Here is a 22,528-nt window from a genome sequence, read left to right as displayed (position 1 = left end):
AAAAATGTTGCACTTGTCTTTATTACATGCATCATAAATAAAACATGTTTATACACTAGTAAACTTAGTTACATCTTCCAGTGACAATATTCTTGTAGGATTTAGGGGGAGATATTTGATGTCAGATAAGAAATTTATATTGCACAAGCACAACTATTTAGTTTTAATTCAGAAGCAACTGAAATCAATATTTCATTTCGAAAATAAATGCCTTGTTTAGTAATTGAGGAAACATAGAATCGTTATTATTCTACTTTTCAATGGAGGAGTAAAATATTCCTTTCAGGAATTTGGAACATTTTTAAAAGATCACTATCCCCTTACTAACAAGATGGTTGATGCTTCAGAAATTGAACAAAGACAGAATAATAAAACATAAGACATGGTCCATTTTACAAATCATTTTTGTGCATCAATGCCAAAAACATCATTCTGTACAAAAACATTGTGATGTTAGGATTTGAGATCCAACACAAATATTAGCTGTTTCAATTTGCAAATGTACATGTACATGTATATATAACTTTTAATTGTTTGATAAAACTGACACATCAGATGCCTCACTTAGCTCCAATACAACAGGTATATCCTTTTTATGTCTTTGGTTGAAGTTGTAGTTAGAGTGTGGATTGTGGAATCTATTATACTTTGAATAATTCCAACTTTTCTATGGTCCTCTCTAAAATCTAATCACCTGTAAAATTAAACATGGTTTTTATTGTGTAATGTAAAAAAAAACTTAATATACAATGTGTGCCAACTCAAATAGTAACCCTTACAAAATACCTTTTTTCATGTAAAACATAATACACAATGGGAGGCAGATATCAGTACACTGTGGGTTTGCTTTTATTAAAATATACATTCATGTAGATTTCTAACTGTACTGCATACATTTCTTTTTGTCACTATATACAACATACCATTTTGATTTGCAATGTGCCTCATCATATGCAACTAAACATATTTTTTTTCAGAATGTTTCTGACAGGATGCCTCTCTAATGCTTTTTAATCACATATTCTGGTGATGCCAGGAGAATGGTAGCACAACCTTCTTTGATACCTGAAGCAAAAATCAGTTACATGTAATTGAAAAGTTGTCATTTTTAGTGATCATGCTAAATGTACACAATTAAACAAAACTGTTTATGGGCTTGAATCATTCATTGATTTCACATAACATGTCCAATCCATGGATATATTGCATTTTTGACAAGACACCCCCTCACTTTTTTCCCCATTCATAATTCATTTGTTCAGTTACACTGAAAAAATAATCAAGATTATTTTTAACTCTATGTCAAATACATACGCCATCCAATTCATTTTGTGTTATGCCTTCTTAAATTTCATATGAAGAAATCTTGTGGCTCTTAGTTTCTGCACCTGTTCCAGGCGCGTAACTGACACCAAATTGAAGTATAGGCAAAATTACGGCAGGGGGTCTGGGGGCCGCGTAAGGTATCCGACCCATAAATGGCCCAAAACCAACCAGCAAAATAATTTGGTTTTTTATCACTAGTTATAAGCAGAGGTGTCAAGTGGTTCTTACTATAAAATAAAATTCCGTAAAATGTTCAACGACCAGACATGGAAAACAGACATACACAACAAAGAACATAAAGTAACTAAAATCATACATACAAAGTAACAAAAGTAAATGAGCAACTCGGACTCCACTAAAAACTGGGAGCATGGACCAGGTGCACCGGTAGGGTAAGCGTCCTCTGCTTTTCTAGAAACACCCGCCGAATTGCTCATAAAAAGTCAAGTCCGGGGTAGACAAACGAGGAAAGGAAAACTATGACCCGTTGAATAAATCAGTTTTCATGGTGCTGATGGATACACCATAACGATCCACGAGTTCATGATGACGACCATAAAATTTCTGTAGTGATGACTTCAATCTTGTAGCAACATAACCCTGTTCCAGAAGCCTATTTGTTAGAGTTCTAGCGCGATACAAAAAGTCCGGATAGTTTCGGCAAGCTCTGGCATAACGTATGAGTTGTGATATGAACACTCCATACGCAGGATCCGAGGGGATGTTGCCACAAATGAAAGGAAAGTAGACAATTCTGAATGAAAAGTCGTCACATTTGTCGTAAAGTTTGGTCAATAGTTTCCTTTACCATCGATTTCTGAGTATAGTTAAGATATGAGGCTGACTTCACAGTGTCTGTTGTATCCTTTATCTCAAGTTCTTTCGGGTAGATGCGATTAGCACAGGGCTTGGTTATATTACCCCCCTTTTTGCCATATTTTGGGGGTTAGGGGGTGCAAGAACTATTCAAATGACAGTAACCACTTTATTATAATATACTACTATATACCTCAAGAGGAACCACAAAGACGTTCTTATCAATTGAAACTAATAAAATTCTCATAGCTATAGCTTGTTCTATTTTTAGACATGTATGGTTGTTACTAAAAATAGAAATAGAAGAAAAGGCACAAATTCAGAAATTAAGGAATCAAGAAATACAACATTTTTTGAGGCACTAAAAATAACTTTAGTTATTGTTTATGTTGTAAAAAAATTCAGAGACTTTTACCGTGCCAATTTCTATGAATTAAGATTCGTAATGTCATGGTCAATGTCGTGAGATGTAGACTGGTAATCAATTATATATTTTTTGGTGTCTCGTTTCAGATTATCTCTTTTGTTTTTCACAATACTTTAAGTTTGCATACAACTTTGATAGTGTGTCATAATAGAGACATTTAACAACCAAAAGTTTAAAGGTTAAGGTCACCTTAAAGGCTAAAAAATGATAACAATTTCCTTTTAATGCTCAATCCTCAAAAGTGTATTTTTTTAAATAATTTGATCAACTGATCCTTGCTATTGACAGTTTTACACCTGAGAAATATCATTAGATGTATATGGTCAAGTCCAACCTCCAACACAAGGTATTTTGGAATTCATATTCTTGCAAGTATGCATTTACATGTATCACAATTCCAAACTATAGATATAGAAATGTGCGACTATGGTGCACGAGAGTATTACACTATTACACAAAGTGAAGTTGGAATTTAAAACCTAATTATTAGGAATGACGATTCAAAATGATTTCTTGAGGTCATTAGTTTGTAGAGAAGTTTAAAAGACTCTTTTTCATAAATGAGACAATACCAAAGCCAAATAAACATTTGGCATCTTGGCAGCAAATCTAACAAGGGTTCCTCAACACTTATCTCGGGATCCTAACTGCATACATATAATAACCAAAAACTGCACAAACATAAAATAATTTATTTAGAAGTAATCTATACTCTGAATTCTAAATTCACATAATTCTTTTCATCACATAAAAGCACGAGTTGCAAATGTTTACAGTCATGTAATGTCTTGCAATACATATTTATTCTATTTGGTATGAATCAAGAGATGGTTCTTGACAATGAATAATCTTCAATAAAAATATGTTTTTTTATGAAAAATACTTAGAAGATTAAAGAAAGAAAAGGGTCTCAACAAAAAACAAGAACCCTATCAACGCAGAAGGCTAGTTACATGCATTTATAATACCAACATTATTTATCAAGCATAAATAAAAATAACAAAATAAGTTATGACAAAAATATGTGATACAAATGTATCTATCAACTAGAGTATTTTAGGAAACCTAATTGCTCAATTGCAATAAATGATTTACTCAACATGCTTAGATAATTCAAGTCCTTCAAAACACTTATAGCTATAGCTGATCACGTCTTATCAAAAAAGAATAAAAAGCTCCACAGAGTGCAGCATGATACAACTGCAGTGGTCAAATCCTGAACACTTGAGAGTGCAAACACAATATTAGTTTTGGCACACTTAAGCATAGGGACTTACAATTCATTATAGACACAACAACAGGTTTGGACACTATATGCACAAAATTTTAAATCAAAATATTTAAAAATCAGACCAAAAATAAGAGTCAATTTTTTTTTGGGATGGGGCCTCTTTTAGCCCTGCTATGGGGTCAAGAGGGACGAAGCTCCGCGGAAATAGCGTTTTAGAGCATCATTTATGCCTCTCCTGGATGTATTTTATCTCCCAAAAAAATTGGCAAAATTAAGTGCAGGCAAAAGCTTTTTTGCCTAACGGCAGCTACGCGCCTGTGTTCCTAGACAGGGGCGGATCCAGGATTGAGTTAGGGGGGGGGCGTTAATTGAATTAAATGCAGTGCAAAGCAAGGCAAAAATATTATGGGGCGAAACTTGTGGTAAAATTTGTTTTCCTACCGATTTAATGGGGGGCGTACGCCCGGTACGCCAGTCCTTGTATCCGGGCCTGCTTGATAAGATATATATATCCAATGGGGGTTTAAATAAGCTGGTGTAGTGCGCTAATGGAATGAACAATATAATGACCTGTGCCAAAATTTTGCATGTCGCATAATTTGGTTCAATTTTTCATTTTTTTTAGAATAAAATTGCGGGAACTGAATTAAAAAGAGCAGGGGACAAGGGATAAAAATAATGAAAAATTAAGTGAAACTTACTAAAACTTCTGTTAAAAGTCACATTGAAACTTGCGTCCATCAAATTTACGACGATCTCTTTCATTTACCACCTCGATTCCAAATTTACCAGTGTCCCAATTCAGACTTATCGACTCCGTGTTGTTCCAGTACACAAGCTTACCCTACCGGTGCACATGGTCCATGCTCCCAGTTTTTAGTGGAGTCCGAGTTGCTCATTTACTTTTGTTATTTTGTATGTATGATTTTAGTTACTTTATGTTCTTTGTTGTATGTGTCTGTTTTCCATGTCTGGTCTTTGTCCCTGGGTTACATTCTTTTGATTACCGCTATAACCTTGGTTCCCTTAATTACTCTTGTTTAGACACACAAAGAAGGCGGTGTTTGTTGATCTCACGTGACCATCTGTGTTTGACGGAATCTCATTTGCATACGACCAAATCTCGCTTGCGTCACGCAAAGTTGGAAATCGAAAGTAAATGGCTGCTGACCCTAGGTTAAGGCTTTTAAACTTCTTTTTACCTAGATTTGATGACAAAAAGCCGATAAAACTTATATCAGCATAAAGAAAAATGAATCCCGAATCGAACTAGGTATGCACCACCAACACGACTTCAACATGAAAGTCGTAAGAAGCGCGTGAAGGGCGATACTCCGCGGTACCGCTGAATCTCCAACTTTTTGTATGGCACATCGTTCTGACCCCAACCCGACATATCAATATCCAAATAAAAAAGAGGAGGGTTGCAGGGTCAGAGGAAATTCGGACTATAAGGGGATATTCAATAGGGACAAAGCGGTAAGGCGCCCCTCCGTTTTTCCCTAGCTAGGAAACTGCATACGAGCCTTAAGATTTCAGCAATGCAAGACCTCGTGGAGGAAATTCGTCTATAACCGTTAGACTTTGCGAACTGATCGCGCGACGATGTCTAGATGCCGATCTATGAATAAATATCCAGAATAGTAGTTAATATATCATTTTCAATGGTCACATAGAAAAATAAACACTATATAGGCTAGAAACCACTAATTCCACTTCCCATAGGCTTCCATGCTAATTTGACAATATTCAATGGTTTCTCTGGACCTTACCTTAACTTTAACCTGCAGAGGACTATATATCAGCATGATTCTACATATGTCAGCTCACAATCCTCAGAATGGCATGTGGGGTTAGCAGACTTGCAGTGCAGTACTGATCACCGGAAGTGAAGGGTCTATAAATAGCATGGGAAATCCCAGTGTTTTCACAAGATAGGGGTATATTTAAAAACCATTATGTACGTTCCAAATGCTCATTGGTTGAATTGGTGGTCTGTAACCTATAGATACAAAGAAACTTTTATTCAATAAAATAAATCAATATTTCGGTACCAGTCTTTACCAAACTTTTGTGCTCTTTACCACTCTTTGTTTAGTAGGACCGGTTAGATGGATTATTTTTGATATTTAGAATATGGTGCATTTTTATGAAGAGTAGTTTGGCATACTTACTCATCGTCATTCTGATACGGCGGCGAGTTTTTTTTTTTTTTTTTTTTGCTTTGTGTGTGTGTTTCTTTCAAACAACTCCACGATTCTTTTTGCATATAATCTATTGCTATAAAAATAGATGTGTATACTGCACCGCCTTTTTGTTTCTGTTAATTTTGTTGGAGTTATGGGACTTAGGCCATACAATAGGTCTCACCAACCACTTCTAATGTTTCCATTGCTTTACATGTTTAAAAAGTAATTTTCAAAGTTCCACTGTTAATTCCCAAGACAAATGACATCTTAAAGTTGCATACCGTTGCAAAGCTTGGAAAATAAGGCTTCCAAAATCATTATGCTAATGGTACGATGAATGTAGAAATTCTTCACAAAATTTACCTGAATAAATAATACTGAAAATCCACATTTTTACCTGTTCTGCTAATTGACAGCATGGAGGCAAATTACTCACACATGTAAACAATATTCATACACTTTTGTAGTTAATTACATATATGATTTTAAAGTACACATTCTCAGGTATATTTTGACTACTTTTAATCATAATACACACAAATAATGCACTTACAATGCATATGTCTAGGTTCAGTGTGTTTTTGGTACTACATAGTGGGGGGGGGGGGTGGCCATTTGACCCGGAAGTGGTTAGTGAGACCATATGTTTGTGCTAAATTCGTTGGAGTTACGGGACACACCATACAATAGAAAAGTGAACAAATGGAGGTACACGTATGTTTCCTTACATTTTGTTACTGTTTGAATAAAGGATGAATTTAATTTTTATGTGTTTTATTTTCCAATATTCTTTTCTGAATTGGATATAAACAAAAATAATAATCAAAGTGCTGTTATCACTGAAGGTTTTTGATCGTTGTGAAAATAATAGCATACAATGTAAAGGTCAATTTTAAAGATTTTATGACCTTAAATAGAACTGTAATCATAAATTCTCATTTCCTATATAATTTAAAACTGCTTTTCTTTTCCTTAAAAGTTGAAAGTTAATGTTAATCTTTAATTTTGGTTTCAGAGATATACATACCTGTTTACCTTCGGAACAGTTCATGTGGGAATTTATCCCCTACTGACACTGTCTCGTGGGAAATTTTTACATAAGAGCTATTTTTGTTATGAAAAAAATTCAATTACTTCAATCTTTCACAGAAAATATAGTAATTTTATCCGAAAACATCCCAAAAATCTTATATTTTTATGTGGGAAATTCTAAATTTTTCATTAATTTTGTGGAAGTCTTCCTGTTATGTGGAGGGTAAAGAGGTATAAATACGCTTTGTAGATCAACAGTTAGATAGTATCCAACTTCACACACATTTACAATTTTTTGTTTGTTTCATTTTACCTTTTACACAATATTTTAAACATGTCCCAAAATTAATTTGCAATTACATTCAAAACTGCTTGAGAAAAAAAAATCATAGATGTATGCAAGATAGACAGAATTTCCTCTGACCCTGCAACCCTCCTTTTTGGGGGGCAGAGCTTGTTACTTTTCATTTGGAACAGATCAAAAATGATTTATTAAACCAGAATGTAACAGAATATTTCATAAGTTGCATTTACATGTGGCAAAATATTGAGAAAAATGACAATCCTTTTATTCTTCACATATTTTATTGAAAACAACTATGATCACAAAACAAAACAAAATTTCATTTACACAACCACATTAATATTGCAGACAACAGTTTAAATATAGTCCAAGTTTCTTTTTTTCACTTGTGCTTTTTTATGCAATTTTTTTTTTTTGTTTTTTCTGTTTTTTGATAATTTAATTTGAACAAGGGGTGTGTATTGTAACAGAGGTGACTGTAGATAGTTGATATTTCAATATCAACATACAGAAGACTCCCATTACAAGATATATGTAATATAAAGTCCCTGAATGGGGAGACCTGGTTATGGCCATACAAAACTTGAAAAGTCTACAAATGTTCTCAACCATTGAAATCAATTAACCATTTGAGAAGTCATAAAATCATAAAATTTGATTGGAAGTTAAGATTATTCTCAGACTAATGCAATTTGTATTAAAGTTTGTCCAATAATACATTTGTAAAAAAATACTGAAAAAACAGTTTTTCTTGTGAACTCATTTCTGTATATACAATTAAGTACCATTCTGTGTAAGAGAAAGGCATTGGGTGGTGCATCATATTTCTCAATTTGTTTTTTTTGCCTTAAATGTATTCAATAAATGTAGAAAATAACTGAAACACTATTTGAATTTATCCTGAAACATCTGTGACATAGATATTCTTTGACTGATTATATAGGGAAAAAGTGCAGGAAAATTTTCCAGCCATTTTTCCATAGTGCATTGCAACTAAATTTGACCTATCAATATCTTAAAAAGGCAAATTTTACAAACAATTTGATGGTTATTTCTGGAGGTTATCGGGCATAAATACTTGGTTAATGCAATAGAATCTGTGTTTTTTTTTCCCTTCATGTGCCACAACTTATACAGATTTTGCCTGATTCTTAGATGGAGAAGTACTTAATATCATACAAGTTTGAGGAATGGATGGAATAATAAATGAAAATGATTTGAAAACTTCTTATATATAGCATTAATCTCAATACATAGCACAGTCCTATAAGGCCATAATAAAAATAATTATAGATTCTCATCCAACATTTTCAAAATTACACATACATGTAGGGCAGGTGGGAGACCAGGAGGGGGGATAATATTTAAACAAAAGTTTTTTTCTAAATTTTTGTGAATAATGCTTTCAATTTGAAAGAAATGGACCTTAATTGAGGAAAAAAATCAAATAATTTTTTAGGAGAGGGGAGGGTGAAAAAATTGCATTGGGAGGGGATGATAATCTAGGATATTTTTTTTCATTTTGGCCTAATATAAGGCTTTTTATAGATATGCAACATACTCATATAAAACGTCCAAATAAAAAACATTGCCTAACTATTAAGTCTTTTATTACAAGACTTTACACAAAGGAAGCTGCTTCACTTTTGTAAAAGCAAATTTAATTTTATGCTGATGAAAAAAATGTTTTATCAAAATAAAAAAAATAACACTGATTTACAAGTCAATGTATGAACAAGGCAGGCATCGGATTACAATAATTTATCAAAATGACTTCTCAATGCAATACATGTAGTTTATTGAAATGACTTCTGAGTGCAATAATTAATTAAAATGAGTTCTGAATGCAATAATTCAATGCAATGACTAGTGAATGCACTAATTTAATAAAATGACTAATGAATGCCATTATTCAGAGAAATGACTTCAAAATGTACAAATTTATAGAAACGAATGCAATAGTTCTATATTGTAATAACATCTAAATGTAAAATTGTATATCACAATAATTCCTGAATGCATCAATTAATTTCTAAAAATGACTAATATGTTATGCAATAGTTGTTTAACATAATGACTTAAAATGCAGTAATATTTGAATGTATGGCAATAATCAATGAATAAAGAGCTGTACCAACAAAAAATCACAAAAACTCACAAAAAGACAAAATAAATACTGTATGGTAACATATATACAATGCTTTTGTAGAGAGGATATAGTCATACAATGAATTTGTTCTAGGAAAAATGAACATGTACACATAGACGTTTGAAGAAACAAATATAAATTTATATCATTTTTGAGAAAATAAGCTTAAAAAACCTCTATTCAATTTCACTGAAAGTTCTAAGTGTAAAATTTGTCCTAGGTCATGACGGCATGCTCATGATATCTTACAACGAATTCTACATTTACATTCTTTGGAAATTGACCGCTGATACTAAAATCTCGGTAAAAAAAAGGCAAACATTACAAAAGTTAATACAACATACAAAAGATTGTACATGTATTTCATATGTAGCAGTTATAACACAGTGAAATTATCTGAAATGAACCCTGAACAATCTGAAAACCTCTCTTAACCAGACACCTTTTAAAAGTCAATTTACATCAGTTTTAAAGTATTATGAACCTTAAGCTTGTAAACCAAACACCTGTTTAAGGAGGTAGACTTAGGGTAAGGGACATAACTCTTGAAATCAGTGATATGTTTGCATCATATTCAATGTCTTCAAAGACTATCAAGCTTTCATTTGAAATAGAATGAAATGAATCCAAGTCAATTTGATGCTTTGCTGATACTGATGTAAAATGCATTACACAAACATTCAAATGATTTGTAAGAGTTATGTCCTTTACCCTAGGATTTGGTTTTGACAAGTTTCATTGTAGTTTTTTTCTCAGAGAAAAAAGGGGGAGGAGTATTTCAATTTAAAAATCACCCTCTTATATTTTGTAGATTGTTACTTTAGGAACAACCATTTGATATTGAGACGGGGACAAGGCAGATTTCTTTGGATGAAAGTATTTACTTTCACTATGTAAAAGGTTAAAATATTTATTTTTCACATACATAAAATAAAATTATTTATTATTCCCATACTTAAAGCATATCAAACCAAATTATTTATTTTTCACGTACATCTATTCAAAATAATTCTTTTTCACATATATCAAATTAAGTTATTTATTTAAACATATAGTGTAATGTTTTGAACAGAGTGATTTAAAGGGATCAATTTTTTTTTTCTCTCCAAACTTCAAGATCAAAATATGTATTTTCAAATCGATCATGGCAAAATATTTATTTTAAAATTCTTCAAAGCAACCCCCACTCAAAATCAGATGAGTGTCCCTTTAAGTATAAGTGTTTGTAAGAATCAGGCAAAATGGGAAAAATCAGAAATATGCATGTCAAAAACCCACCCACATTATATTATTAACAAATGCATGACTTGCATGTCCAATGGTCGAAGGAAATAAGGCCCCCCTAATATTTAGATTATGCATAAATAGAATATTGATATTTTCATTACCAAAAATCAAAAGAAACTACAATTCTGTCCATAAATTAATACTATATTACTTGTACTAATGTTTTAGTGCAATAAATTGAAAACTTTGTGGCATACCAGAGTTCCTCAACTCAAGTCCCTCAGTTTTCTTCAAATCATTAATTTCAAGTAATCTGAATGCATGAAATTTGAGTTGAGGAAAATTCAAGTTTTTTTTTAATTTTCTTTTATGAAAATACAGATAGGGTATGTTTAACCCTTTGGCTGATGTGTCATCTTTTTTTACACAAGTAATTCCAACCAAAAATTCAAAAGATTCTACATTTTTCAAATTTTAAGTCCAGAAAAGTGGAAGTATTAACTGACAAAGTGTCTTCAGAAAACAGGTTGCAGATAGTGGTTCATGGTTACCAAAATGCATCATTTGATGATTTTTTTTTTCTGAAAAAAGGCTTTAAATAAATCAGTATTGAATGGTAGGGTAAGAAACCAGCTTTTTTCATAAAATTTTGTTACTGAACTAATTTTTTGGCAAAGCTGAAAGGCCACCAGATTTTCCTATTTGCAAGGGGGTGCCCCCTTTGAACCCCCAAAACAACCGGGGTGGGGGCACACCCCTCCTCTGAGACCCAATGCAGGACTTCTTTTTGGCCCCAATCAAGCTAAAAAATTGTCATTTTTTTAATTATAAGCCTTTCATGTCAAACAAGCCCGAAAAGTGCATAGAAATCTCTACAAGCCCTAGAAAGGTGGGGTGGGCATTTTAAAAATAGGGGCTTCAAAAGGCATCATTATCAAGAAAAGGGTTAACAGGGACAGAGATCCTATATATTGAGCAAATCAATTCAAAATAACTTGTATCTGTTTAACATTAGAGGGGAATCCCCCACAAATCAATGTAAAAATTAAGAATCATCCACATAGTGATAGGAGCGTCTTCAAATGTTACCTATTATTTATTTTTCTAAAAGCTTGAGCAAGTTTCATTTTATTCTACATCCATCGTTGCAGCCCTAATACATACACACATGAATGACCATGTTTACATCAACCAAAAAATAAACTGGTTCACAATTACATACAGAATAACAGCAGTAAATATGACAGTGAACCCGATAGGGCAAGATGTGAAATTTCATCAGGACGTTTAAATCTGGCAATATTTGGTTTGTAGGCTACATCACAATTAATTTGTCTTAATAAATTGCTGATACTTTTAGCATCACAGCAGTTACCTGAGATAGAAAATATCACACAGTTAAAACGATGGAAAAAACAATAAAATTTCAGAAAAATCAAGTTAACAAAAACATCAACATCAATATCACATTCTCATCGAAGGTGGGTCGTTGAAATTTATTTCAGGATATACATGCTCTTCTGTCTTTCTATAACCGCTATTTTGATATGCATGAGTATTGTTCGAAAGTGATTCATAATCTGGTGGATCATTCTCAACAAGATTATTCCTCGATGACTGGACATTTGTGTCATCGATGGGGTCCTCATACTCTTTACTTGAGTCTTTTTTATATTTGTTCTTTTGCTGATGCTCATAAAGTTTAGCTTTATTTATAGATGGTCCTAAAAAGAGAAAGAGGAAGTAATCTAATTTTGGCATTACACTCTTATACAAAAAATACATCATTACAGGGATAAGTTGTGTAAAAAGTTTAAGAAAGTACCATTCTGTGTAAGTATCAGGCAATGGGTGGTACAATATTTTTCACAATTGTTTTTTTTTGTTTTGCCTAAAATATATTTAAAACACCTAGAAGACAACTGAAAAGCTATCTAAATTTTTCCTAAAGCATCTGACGTAGAAATATTTTTTGACTGCATATTTATTGTAAAAGTGGGGAAAATTTTCCTGCCATTTTTCCATAGTGCATTTCAAGTAAATCATGTGCCGCACCTTACATGCATTTTTGCACGATTCTTAGACCGAGAAAGACTTTATTGGTTCCCTGCTCCAAAAGTTCCACACTCATCACAATGATCTACCGTTAGTTGATTATCATGTTTCACAATGACTAGTGAACAACAATTGTGGTAGCGGTACTCCACTATCTAAAAATCAGGCAGAATGTGTACAAGGTGTAGCGCAAGAAGAAAAAAAACACAGAAATTTTATAGCATTATTCAAGTACTTATTCTTCATAACCTCCATAAATAACCATCAAAGTGTTTATAAAGTTTGTATTTTTAAGATATTGGACGGTTGAAATGCACTGGAAAAATGAGGCTAAAATTTTCCCCTACTTTTTCTGTATATAAGCAGTTAAAAAATATCTACATCACAGATGCTTTATAAAATCTGAATTTTAAATAGCTTTTCATTTGTTTTCTAGATGTGCTGAATGTATTTCAGGCAAAAAAGACCTAAGTAAGAAAAATTATGTGCCACCCACTGCCTAATTCTTACACAAAAAGGTACTTAACAGGTAGCACAGTGTCCTGCATGAAGTAGAAACTGCTCATCCTTTTGGAGTACCTGAGTTCATCTTTATTTTTTTCTTATATTGTTTGTGCTGCATTTCTCTGTGTGTACTTAAAATTTTTTGCATCTCTTGTTATTTGTCCCTGTTTCAGTAAATGTGTTCTCAAATGTGAGAAAAACCTATGGATTTCCCTTCTAATTGACATCCTCCCTTGTTTTGGCACTTCAATATTTTTGCTTTTCTAATCATGCAAATTAAGGTTAGAATTGAATCTTCAGTTACACACATGCAAAACCATTTTTGAGGGCTTCTCTGTTCTCGGTTACATTTCAGTGTCATCATGCAATTGTCAGGATACAAAAGTGGCAGTACTAATGTAAATTTTAGGATTTACATTTTGCTCTGTTACTGGCGAATGTACTAGGGTGTCTGTATATCCCCACATCAGTTAAGGATTCAAATCCAGAGAATTTGAAAAAAGGGGGTTCAAGGCTAAATACTAGTAATTTGCCCAAAATTATGCATTCAAGGAGGTAGACCTAGGGTATGGGACATAACTCTTACACATCATTGGAACATTTATATTCACCATTTCACATCTATCTCATGCAAGCGTCAAAGTAACTTGGACTGATTTCATTCTGTTTCATATGAAAGCTTGCTAGGCTTTGGCGAAATTGAATATGATACAAACATAGCACTGATTTCAAGAGTTATGTCCCTTACCCTAAATCTACATCCTTTATCAACAAAATTTCATTCCAACAAGGTTAAAGGGGCATGTTTCGATCTCCAAATTCTTCTATTCACTAGATCCACCAATGCCATTACTGGTGCTTGGTTTAAGCTTGCCAGCTTCAGGTCAGAAATCTTTCACTGTATGTCTACTAATATTATTTACTTACCAACAAAACTGAGTAATACAGGTAAGAATATAAGACCATGTGTAGCACCGTAAACCACCATTCCTAAATACATCCGAAAATAAAACACCTGGAATAACTGTGACTTAGCGAAGGCTAACACGATTATACCTCCTAACTTGGTGAGAGTAATGCCACTTAGAACCTACAGAAAAAAATCATTAAATTTCGTTCAACAGGCATGAAGAACAATAAAGAAACACAAAACAGATATTCCCTCACAACGCAATAAAATGCTCCACCAGGCTCACCTTGATACAACTACACAGGTTACACTCAAAATAGTAAGGACACAAAATTCATACTTGATAAAGAACTGAATTTTCCAAAGTTATTGTGCAGACAGCAAAGGTTAATGGATGATAGGTATACAATCATTATAATGTTATACAACCACATTTTTTTTTTATATTTCTGGATTTTTTATATAAGTATTATTTTCTATAACTTCATAAATTGTTTTGATTTGGTAGATGGATGTTACAACATACACAATAACTAGACATTGCCCCTTACAAAACTAATACCCCCCTCCCCCCATAGCCTGCTGAACCCTGAATGTGGACATATAATTCATACTGGACGCAATTTTTATGGTGGATAGACTGAGCACTTTCGACATATTATTTTTTTTACTGAGAACACAACAGAATATGACTAATTCCTGACAATATGCACATCTCCATTTGGTAAGCTAACACTACATTGAGTTTCATAACAATCTTGCAAGTTGTTAAGAAGGAGTTGTGGACAACACATCTGACCAAGTTTTGCTGAAAAATCTTTTAAGTTCCAACAGTAATCATTTCTACAATTTTTGTTCAAGCATAAATTCTAGACAATATGCACATCCCAGTATGGTAATTTGACACCCCTTTAAGTTTCATAACAACAAAAGTTGTTGGGGAGGTGTTGCGGACAACACATGAGACCAAGTTTTGCTGAAAAATGCAGAAGTCCAACAGCCATGATTTCTACAATTTTTTGTATAAAAATAAATTCATGACAGTACGCACATCTCCATCTGGTTATATTATATCCCACAAGTTTCATAACAAAACTGCAAGTAGCATAGAAAAAATGTGTTACTGATTGACAGAAAGACAGAATGCTGGACACAAGTAAAACAAGTAGATCTCTCTAGAAAGGGGGAATAATTTCACATTTTGTTGAGGATTTCAATTCTTAGCTTAAAACTAAACCATGAAAGAAATTGATAAAAAAATTAATTTCTCAACACTAGTACCGGTACTTACAGAACTGCCCATGTGAGCTATGGCTTCCTGAGCTCTTTCTACCCTGGTAGGCTGTAAACTGACAGCAAATGCTCTGACAATGTGAGCACAGAATTCTACAGCAATACCGACAGCCTGTAAAAGTTTAGATAATTACAGTACATGCCTAAACTACAATCTGTATAAACTAAATCCTGTCTAAACAATACCGTGAAAAAATAAAAAATCTGTCTAAACCACACTGAATAAATCAAAAACCTGTCTAAACCACACCCTGAATAAATAATAAACTGCGTAAAGCAAACACTCAGAAAATAGGCTATGGAATTATATACAGCCAAAATAAGAATTTCTTCCTCAATAGAAACATCATTTTAATTAGGAGGTTGTATAGGATTATATACTATAAAAAAAAAAAAAATAGTATGTACTTGCTTTGAATATGAAAATCATCATCTGATTATAGTGATTACAATATTCAGTGAAATCTGCATACCAAATAAGAAATTGTTCCAATAAATGGGACAAAAACTTCTTTGTTTCACATATTTTAGGCCAAATAAAAAATACATGTGTTTCTTATTACCCTACCTACCCTATTTTTTTCAGGGAAAGATTATATATCCTTAAGTTTTTACTAAGCACTGTTGACATCAGAATACTCCTTCCACAGACTCAATGTAAAATAAAATAATAAAAAAAAATGTCTACTATCCTTTTTTTTTGAAAGGTGATATAGGAAACACACACAATATTTTTTTTTGGCCTTACCAATAATAAGTCCAATAAAAAAGAACAAGATTATTATGTCTTAATCTATATACTGTGAAAGTATTGTTCATAGGGTACCAAAACTACGAAATTTGGTTCCCAACGAAAAGGAGACTTCTATTGAAGTGTGTACTGAATATCTTAAAACCACAAATTCAAGAATCCACAAACTTGTGTTTTTCCCTAATCAACGAAAATTGGATTCCACAAAAACCAACTTTCTCTTTTTTTATTTATGACCTGACTTGTCAGATCCAATGTGCATTGAGATTAAGTGGTCAGAATATACAGGATACTATAGTTTGTTCAACAAGTCCATTTTTTTTCTTCAAATTTATCAATTAATTTAATCATCCTCACCATAAATAATAGTGATTTACAACATACTCACCATAACCAAATTGACAAGAGAAACAGCATTCAGTTCTATTCCCCACATCACCATCATTCCACAAATATCTATGATGATCATCAATACAACCATCACCACTAATGCTGCAGAAACTAGGTCAAATCCCAACAATATAAAGGTCACGATGAAAATCGCCACCAAACAAAGTCCAATATTCAGCATGGTATCATTGACCACTGTGAGGTATTGTTCATAATACACATAAAAAATACTGAAATAAACAAGATTGAAAGCTTAATTGATTATGCATGTGTAAGTACCATTCTGTGAAAGAATCAGGCAATGGGTGGCACATCATTTTTCTCAATTTGGTCTTTGTTGCCCCAAATATATTCACTACATCTGAAAACAACCATAAAGCTATTAAAATTTACCCTGAAGCATCTGTGACATAGATATTTTTTGGCTACTTAAATAAGGCAAAAGTGTGGGAAAATTTTCCCACCATTTTTCAATAGTGCATTTCAATTAATTTTGACCTATGGTAAGAACATCTTAAAAAGGCAAATTTTACAAACACTTTGATGGTCATTTCTAGAAGATATCAGGTATAAATACTTGTATAATGCAAAAAAAAATCTGTTTTTTTCTTCATGTGCTGCACTTTATACACATTTTGCCTGACCCTTACACAGAAAAGTACTTAAAGTCCTAGAGCAGATATTTAAAGAACATTGACTAATCAAACAGACCCTGCTTTTTACCAGTCCAAAACAATAAGCCAAGTATTGATTATGCAAGCTCAAAGAAGAAACTACCCATAGGAAAACAGACAAGAAACTGTAAAATTGTATTCATAAATTTTTTTTGTGCATATATGTAATTTAAAGTATATGAAATTTATTGCAAATAGTATATAAGCACAGCCTACTCAGTACCACAAGCACTTCTACCAGTATGTTCAGGGGCATGTCAAGAACATGGGCAAACAATCCCACTTTTCAAAGGAAAAAAAAACTATTCTGCTAAATATTGTATTTAACATGACAATTTATCATATTCATTCCTTAAAAATGTCATAATCTGGTTTCTTTTATACTGATTCTCATAATTGCGTCTCCCTTTCAAAAAAACCCGGGATCCACCCCTGATGTTCCATGAGTTTCTTCTTCATCAACATTATTTAATAGCATGTGTTCAGAATTTAATTTGTATGAATTCCACTTCCCTACCTTTTATCTCCCTTTAGCCAAACATACCTGTAAGGGAAAACACTACTCCCTGGCTGTGTTTTTTGTATGGAGTTGGTAATATTGTCAGCAATCTTCCTGGCTTCATTCAGAGCTGTGATGTAGTCCTTACTTGTCTTTAGAATGTTGTGGTATGTCATGAAATATGTTGCTGTAAAAACCAATGAATGTTATGTCTGATGTATACACAGCCAAATGTGGCAATCATATAATCTTCTGAAAATTCAAATATGATCGTCATATAATGTGAATATTGAGTTGCTTATACAAATGTATATGATCATCATATGTTTGTGAAAAAAAATACAATTATCATGTAATAATCATTTAATAATCATATGTTAACTAAAACATATGTTAATCATATGTTAACAGAAACATATGTTATCGTGTTAACTGAAACATCTGTAAAATATATGTTAATTGAAACATATGTAAATCATATGTTAACTGAAACATATGTTAATCATATGTTAACTGAAACATATGTTAATCATATTGCACTCAATCCATGTGAAAATCATAAGTTGCACTTCATATGATTCTCATGTAAGGCACTTTCTGCTGTGTACATCAATCTATGGGGGCGTAACCAGACCCTTTGAAAAGGAGGAATGGCAGCCGGGTATTCAAGTAAAAGGGGGGTGATAGGACATTATTTGTCATTTTTTTGTCACTTTTGTACATGAAAATGATAAATTTTCCAATAAAAAAGGGGGTGCCAACCCAATGCACTCTCCCTCCTGGATCAACTACTGATCTGTTTCACAAGTACTTAATGTCTGTTGCCATGAAAAATATATCAAAGTAAAATTACAGGGAACCTCAAAATCAATCAGTGAATTCCTTATCAGTATAGTTTCATCTATGCCTAGTGTCCTTAGAATCTATTTGGGCAAATTGTGGAAACCAGTTTTAAACAGAAAGGTTGCTGAATTTTATAGTACCATCAACATTTTTCTGACTAGACCAATTAACCTTTAAATTAATTCAGTTCAGTAATTCAATTTTTAAAATAAAATATGAAATTGATATCAGATAATATCAAAAGTTAAAATGTTACAAATTAAGATTTTTCAGTAATTAAAAATTTCTGATTTTCTCTTCAAAATTGTTACCTCCAACATCTTTGTTATTCTTTACAAGATTGACACCACTTCCATAAGCTGCATGCCCTCTGTAAAAAATGGCAAAATTCATTTTATACTACAACCATTCTATCTGAGCAGTGAAATACATTGATTGTATATTAACAAGTGATATACAGTCACCAACTGAATATGACTTTCAGTCATGATGTCATGAAAACGTAATTAGTTTTGAAGTTGCCAGGATGTCACCTGGTTTTCATGCTTAAAATGTCATTTTTCATAAAACATTATATTTTTCTTTGCTGCATTATAAGACTTGACAAAAACTTTGACAAATGAATTTGGCTCAAACTGGTGAAAATGCTCTGCACAGCCTCCCATTTTCCAACAATTCTAAGCCTCATCTGTATATCAGTTTTATGTCAATATAAAATGAAACTTCACAAAAGAAATTGAAAACTATGACATGTAGCTCAACTTAACAGGGGAGGATCCAGAAAAAAATGGAATTCAGGCTCATTATTTGCTTATTTTGCCCAAATTCTGCATGATATTAACAAACACAAGTTTGAAAAGGGGGTTCCCAACTCAAAAACCCAATGCCTGAATCAGCTAAATCATATGAAATGTCCATCCCTGAATTTTGGCATTTAAGGTTCCACAACTTTCAAACATAAGAAAGTATTAATACATTGTAACAAAAGTGCAAAAGTTTCTGAACAATTTATGCTTTAACTTAATATTAGTCCCTGTAAGAATCTGGCAGTGGGTGAAACATAGTATGGAATAACTTACTTTTTTGACAATTTTAATTGACTACCTTAATATTATCATGAATGTCGAAGAATGCCTAGATTTAACGAGTGTGTGGATCTTAAATCTCAATTTGTTCTTGGCATGAGTGATAATATTTTGGTTGTTCACCATAACCAATTGATTTCCTATTCATCTATAGTTGTTGCTATTTTCAAAATAAATTTTGAATTTTGAGAACAGCAGATTGATATTACTGTTGCGTTGTTTTATGACCTTTTGGCGGGAGAAAGTCAGCGAGTGAAATTTATTTCACAGTGTGAAATATTGAAAAATTTATAAAGTACAGATAGAAAATTCAGTAAATTGTTACTATCTATGTAATACAAGATAGATTGTATCATTTTGGTAAACTGAGTTACAATTCCATGAAATGCACTTAAATGAACATTTCAAGGGCAAATAGTTCTGTCAAAGAGTAACCAAGGAAACCAAATCTATAGCAGCAACCTAAAGAATGCAAGCCAGGGACAAAGACCAGACACAGAAAACAGACATACACAACAAAGAACATAAAGTAACTAAAAACATACAGACAAAGTAACAAAAGCAAATGAGCAACTCGGACTCCACTAAAAACTGGGAGCATGGACCAGCTGCACCGGTAGGGTAAGATCCTCTGCTCTTCTAGAAACACCCACCGAGCTGCTCATTAAAATGTCAAGTCCATAGTAGACGAAAGAGAAATGGAAATCTCAATTTTTTATAACATCTTAATGTAGGCTTTCCTACCATGAATCATATTTTGCATGATTCTTATCTGGAGTTCTACTTAAATATTGCTTTGGTTTTCAGATTAGGTGATTTCATTCCACCCCAGGGTTTCTACTAAGTTTGGAACTATGAAAGAAATGGAGGCTTAATATAGCATAGCTAATTGAGATTATAAGGAAATGCATTGACTAAAATCAGAAATAGGTAACTATTTTTGTCTTACCCTTTGGAACATTTGACTCCAGGGTTGTCTTTAAGGAACATTGGTAAATACTTCATAAAATCATCCACTGAAGGTCTACCATTGGCCATTCTGTTGACAGGACAACCACTACTTAAAGATTTATTTACTGAAAAGAAAATAACATTTTTATGAATACCCTCTGTTAATTTAATCACAGATATCTATACATTGTGGCGTATTATACACTTATTGACTGGCTTTGAGGGTAATTGTCCCCAAGGTACTTACTACATTGTATTGTCCATAGCAATGCTGAGGACAGCATTTAGTACCTCGGGGACAATAAAACAGCCACTACCCTCACATCCAGTTAATATGTGTTTTATTACATTGAAAAACTAGGGAAGTGAACCTACATCCCTCAGACATTTTGTTGTCGTCTGCAGCTTTGGTATTTAACCTCCTACTATAAAAACTCCCACGTTCTCTCCCGTGACGTCATTCGATTTAAACCAATGAAATGAATGAGAAAAAAAAGTCCGGGAAATTTTATTGTGAAATTTATCGTAGAGGAAAATAGTCCAAACAATTTCACCAAGAGGGGAAATAGTTAACAAGATGACTTGAATGAATATATATATATATTTTGCTGGGTGAAACATACATCTTACATCTTACACAATTTATATGTCTGTTGGTTATTATATCCCAGCTCTGAAGGAGAGGGGGAATACAGTTTAACCCTTATCAGATTTTCCACTGTTCAGTATGTCCATGTATCCGTAACACTTTTTTCTGTCACAGTTTTCACAGCAACTACTCATCACAGTGGCTAAACACTTTTAACACATTCTTCCTGTGGGTATGACATATGATGGGATTCATTTTTTTAAAAAATACGACTACAACTTGATTACTGAAGACTGTATATATATTTTTTCATGACTGAAAGTGGGGGGTATCACTAGTGAGCCATCACTCATAGATTTCTTGAACAAGGGTAAAATAGTATATCCTTTCCTCCTTTGGAGCGGGGGTATAATAAAGATTCCTATATTTTTTTACGATATAGTAGTACTAAATTATGAAAAAACCTCAAGAAAACTTAATTTAATGAAATCATAAAAGTTGTAGAGAAAGTTATCATAAGAGTTATCTTCTAATAAAAACACAGGTACATGTATCACTAACCACTTCTAATGTTTCCATTACTGTACATGTTAAAAAAGTAATTTTCAAAGTTTTACTGTGAATTCCCAGGACAAATGACATTTTAATGTTGCATACCACTGTGAAGCTTGGAAAATAAAGCTTTCAAAATCATAATGCTAATGGTATGATGATCATAAAAATTTTTCACAATATTGATTTGCATAATGATTCTGAAAGTCCACATTTTTACCTTTTCTGCTAACTGACAGCATGAAGGCAAATTACTCACACAAATAAACAATATTCATACACCACTGTAGTAAATCACATATATTTTTTTTAAATTACATATTCTAAGCTTTATTTTGACTACTCTTGATCAGCATGCACACAAATTATGCACTTACAATGCATAAATCTAGGTTCAGTGTGTTTTGGTACTACATGGAAGGAAGGTGGCCACTTGACCTGGAATTGGTAAGTGAGACCATAATCTAAGGAGTTACTTCCCCTTACCTGGATCTGTAGCTGGACAGAAACTGCCATTGTTATACAGTCTACAACATGGGGGGTCACCACCAGGGTTCAACCAATCAAAATAGTCATCTATCCAGGATGAGGTTGGCTGGGCTATATAGGTGCTACAAATTTTGGAAATATTGATTGATCACTTTTGGCTTTTATCTCTTTTTTTTTAGGATGAAAACATTTGATCAATTGAACAAAACTAGTGCTATACTAGATTGACATGCAGAGCCAGA

The 22,528-nt window shown here is 32.9% G+C and overlaps 1 protein-coding gene and 1 long non-coding RNA gene across 3 annotated transcripts in view; both read right to left on the bottom strand.

The window, feature by feature from the left end:
• Window positions 1–459: 459 nt before the first annotated feature.
• LOC148598126 (uncharacterized) lies at window positions 460–5,087 on the bottom strand. The gene is made up of 3 exons (XR_015918374.1): window positions 4,502–5,087; window positions 924–1,065; window positions 460–694 (listed from the first exon to the last, which is right to left on the bottom strand). It is a non-coding gene; the product is annotated as an uncharacterized LOC148598126 (long non-coding RNA).
• A 2,500-nt stretch (window positions 5,088–7,587) lies between these two features.
• LOC148598125 (NPC intracellular cholesterol transporter 1-like) overlaps window positions 7,588–22,528 on the bottom strand; it is a 48,128-nt gene continuing 33,187 nt past the window's right edge. For both annotated transcript variants that reach the window (XM_088560433.1, XM_088560434.1), the window contains exons 16-23: window positions 22,284–22,408; window positions 20,655–20,781; window positions 18,932–18,990; window positions 17,823–17,964; window positions 16,603–16,834; window positions 15,462–15,575; window positions 14,188–14,350; window positions 7,588–12,425 (exon numbers count right to left, since the gene is read on the bottom strand). In XM_088560433.1, the coding sequence (XP_088416559.1) occupies window positions 12,166–12,425; window positions 14,188–14,350; window positions 15,462–15,575; window positions 16,603–16,834; window positions 17,823–17,964; window positions 18,932–18,990; window positions 20,655–20,781; window positions 22,284–22,408 (1,222 nt within the window). In that variant the 3' untranslated portion in view covers window positions 7,588–12,165. The remainder of the gene's footprint in view (window positions 12,426–14,187; window positions 14,351–15,461; window positions 15,576–16,602; window positions 16,835–17,822; window positions 17,965–18,931; window positions 18,991–20,654; window positions 20,782–22,283; window positions 22,409–22,528) is intronic.

Source organism: Perna viridis, chromosome 14 (assembly GCF_037379345.1).
Source record: "Perna viridis isolate PV_CMFRI_1.1 ecotype Kerala chromosome 14, ASM3737934v1, whole genome shotgun sequence".
NCBI classification, from domain to species: Eukaryota; Metazoa; Mollusca; class Bivalvia; order Mytilida; family Mytilidae; genus Perna; species Perna viridis.
This window is presented reverse-complemented; position numbering and strand designations above follow the sequence as displayed.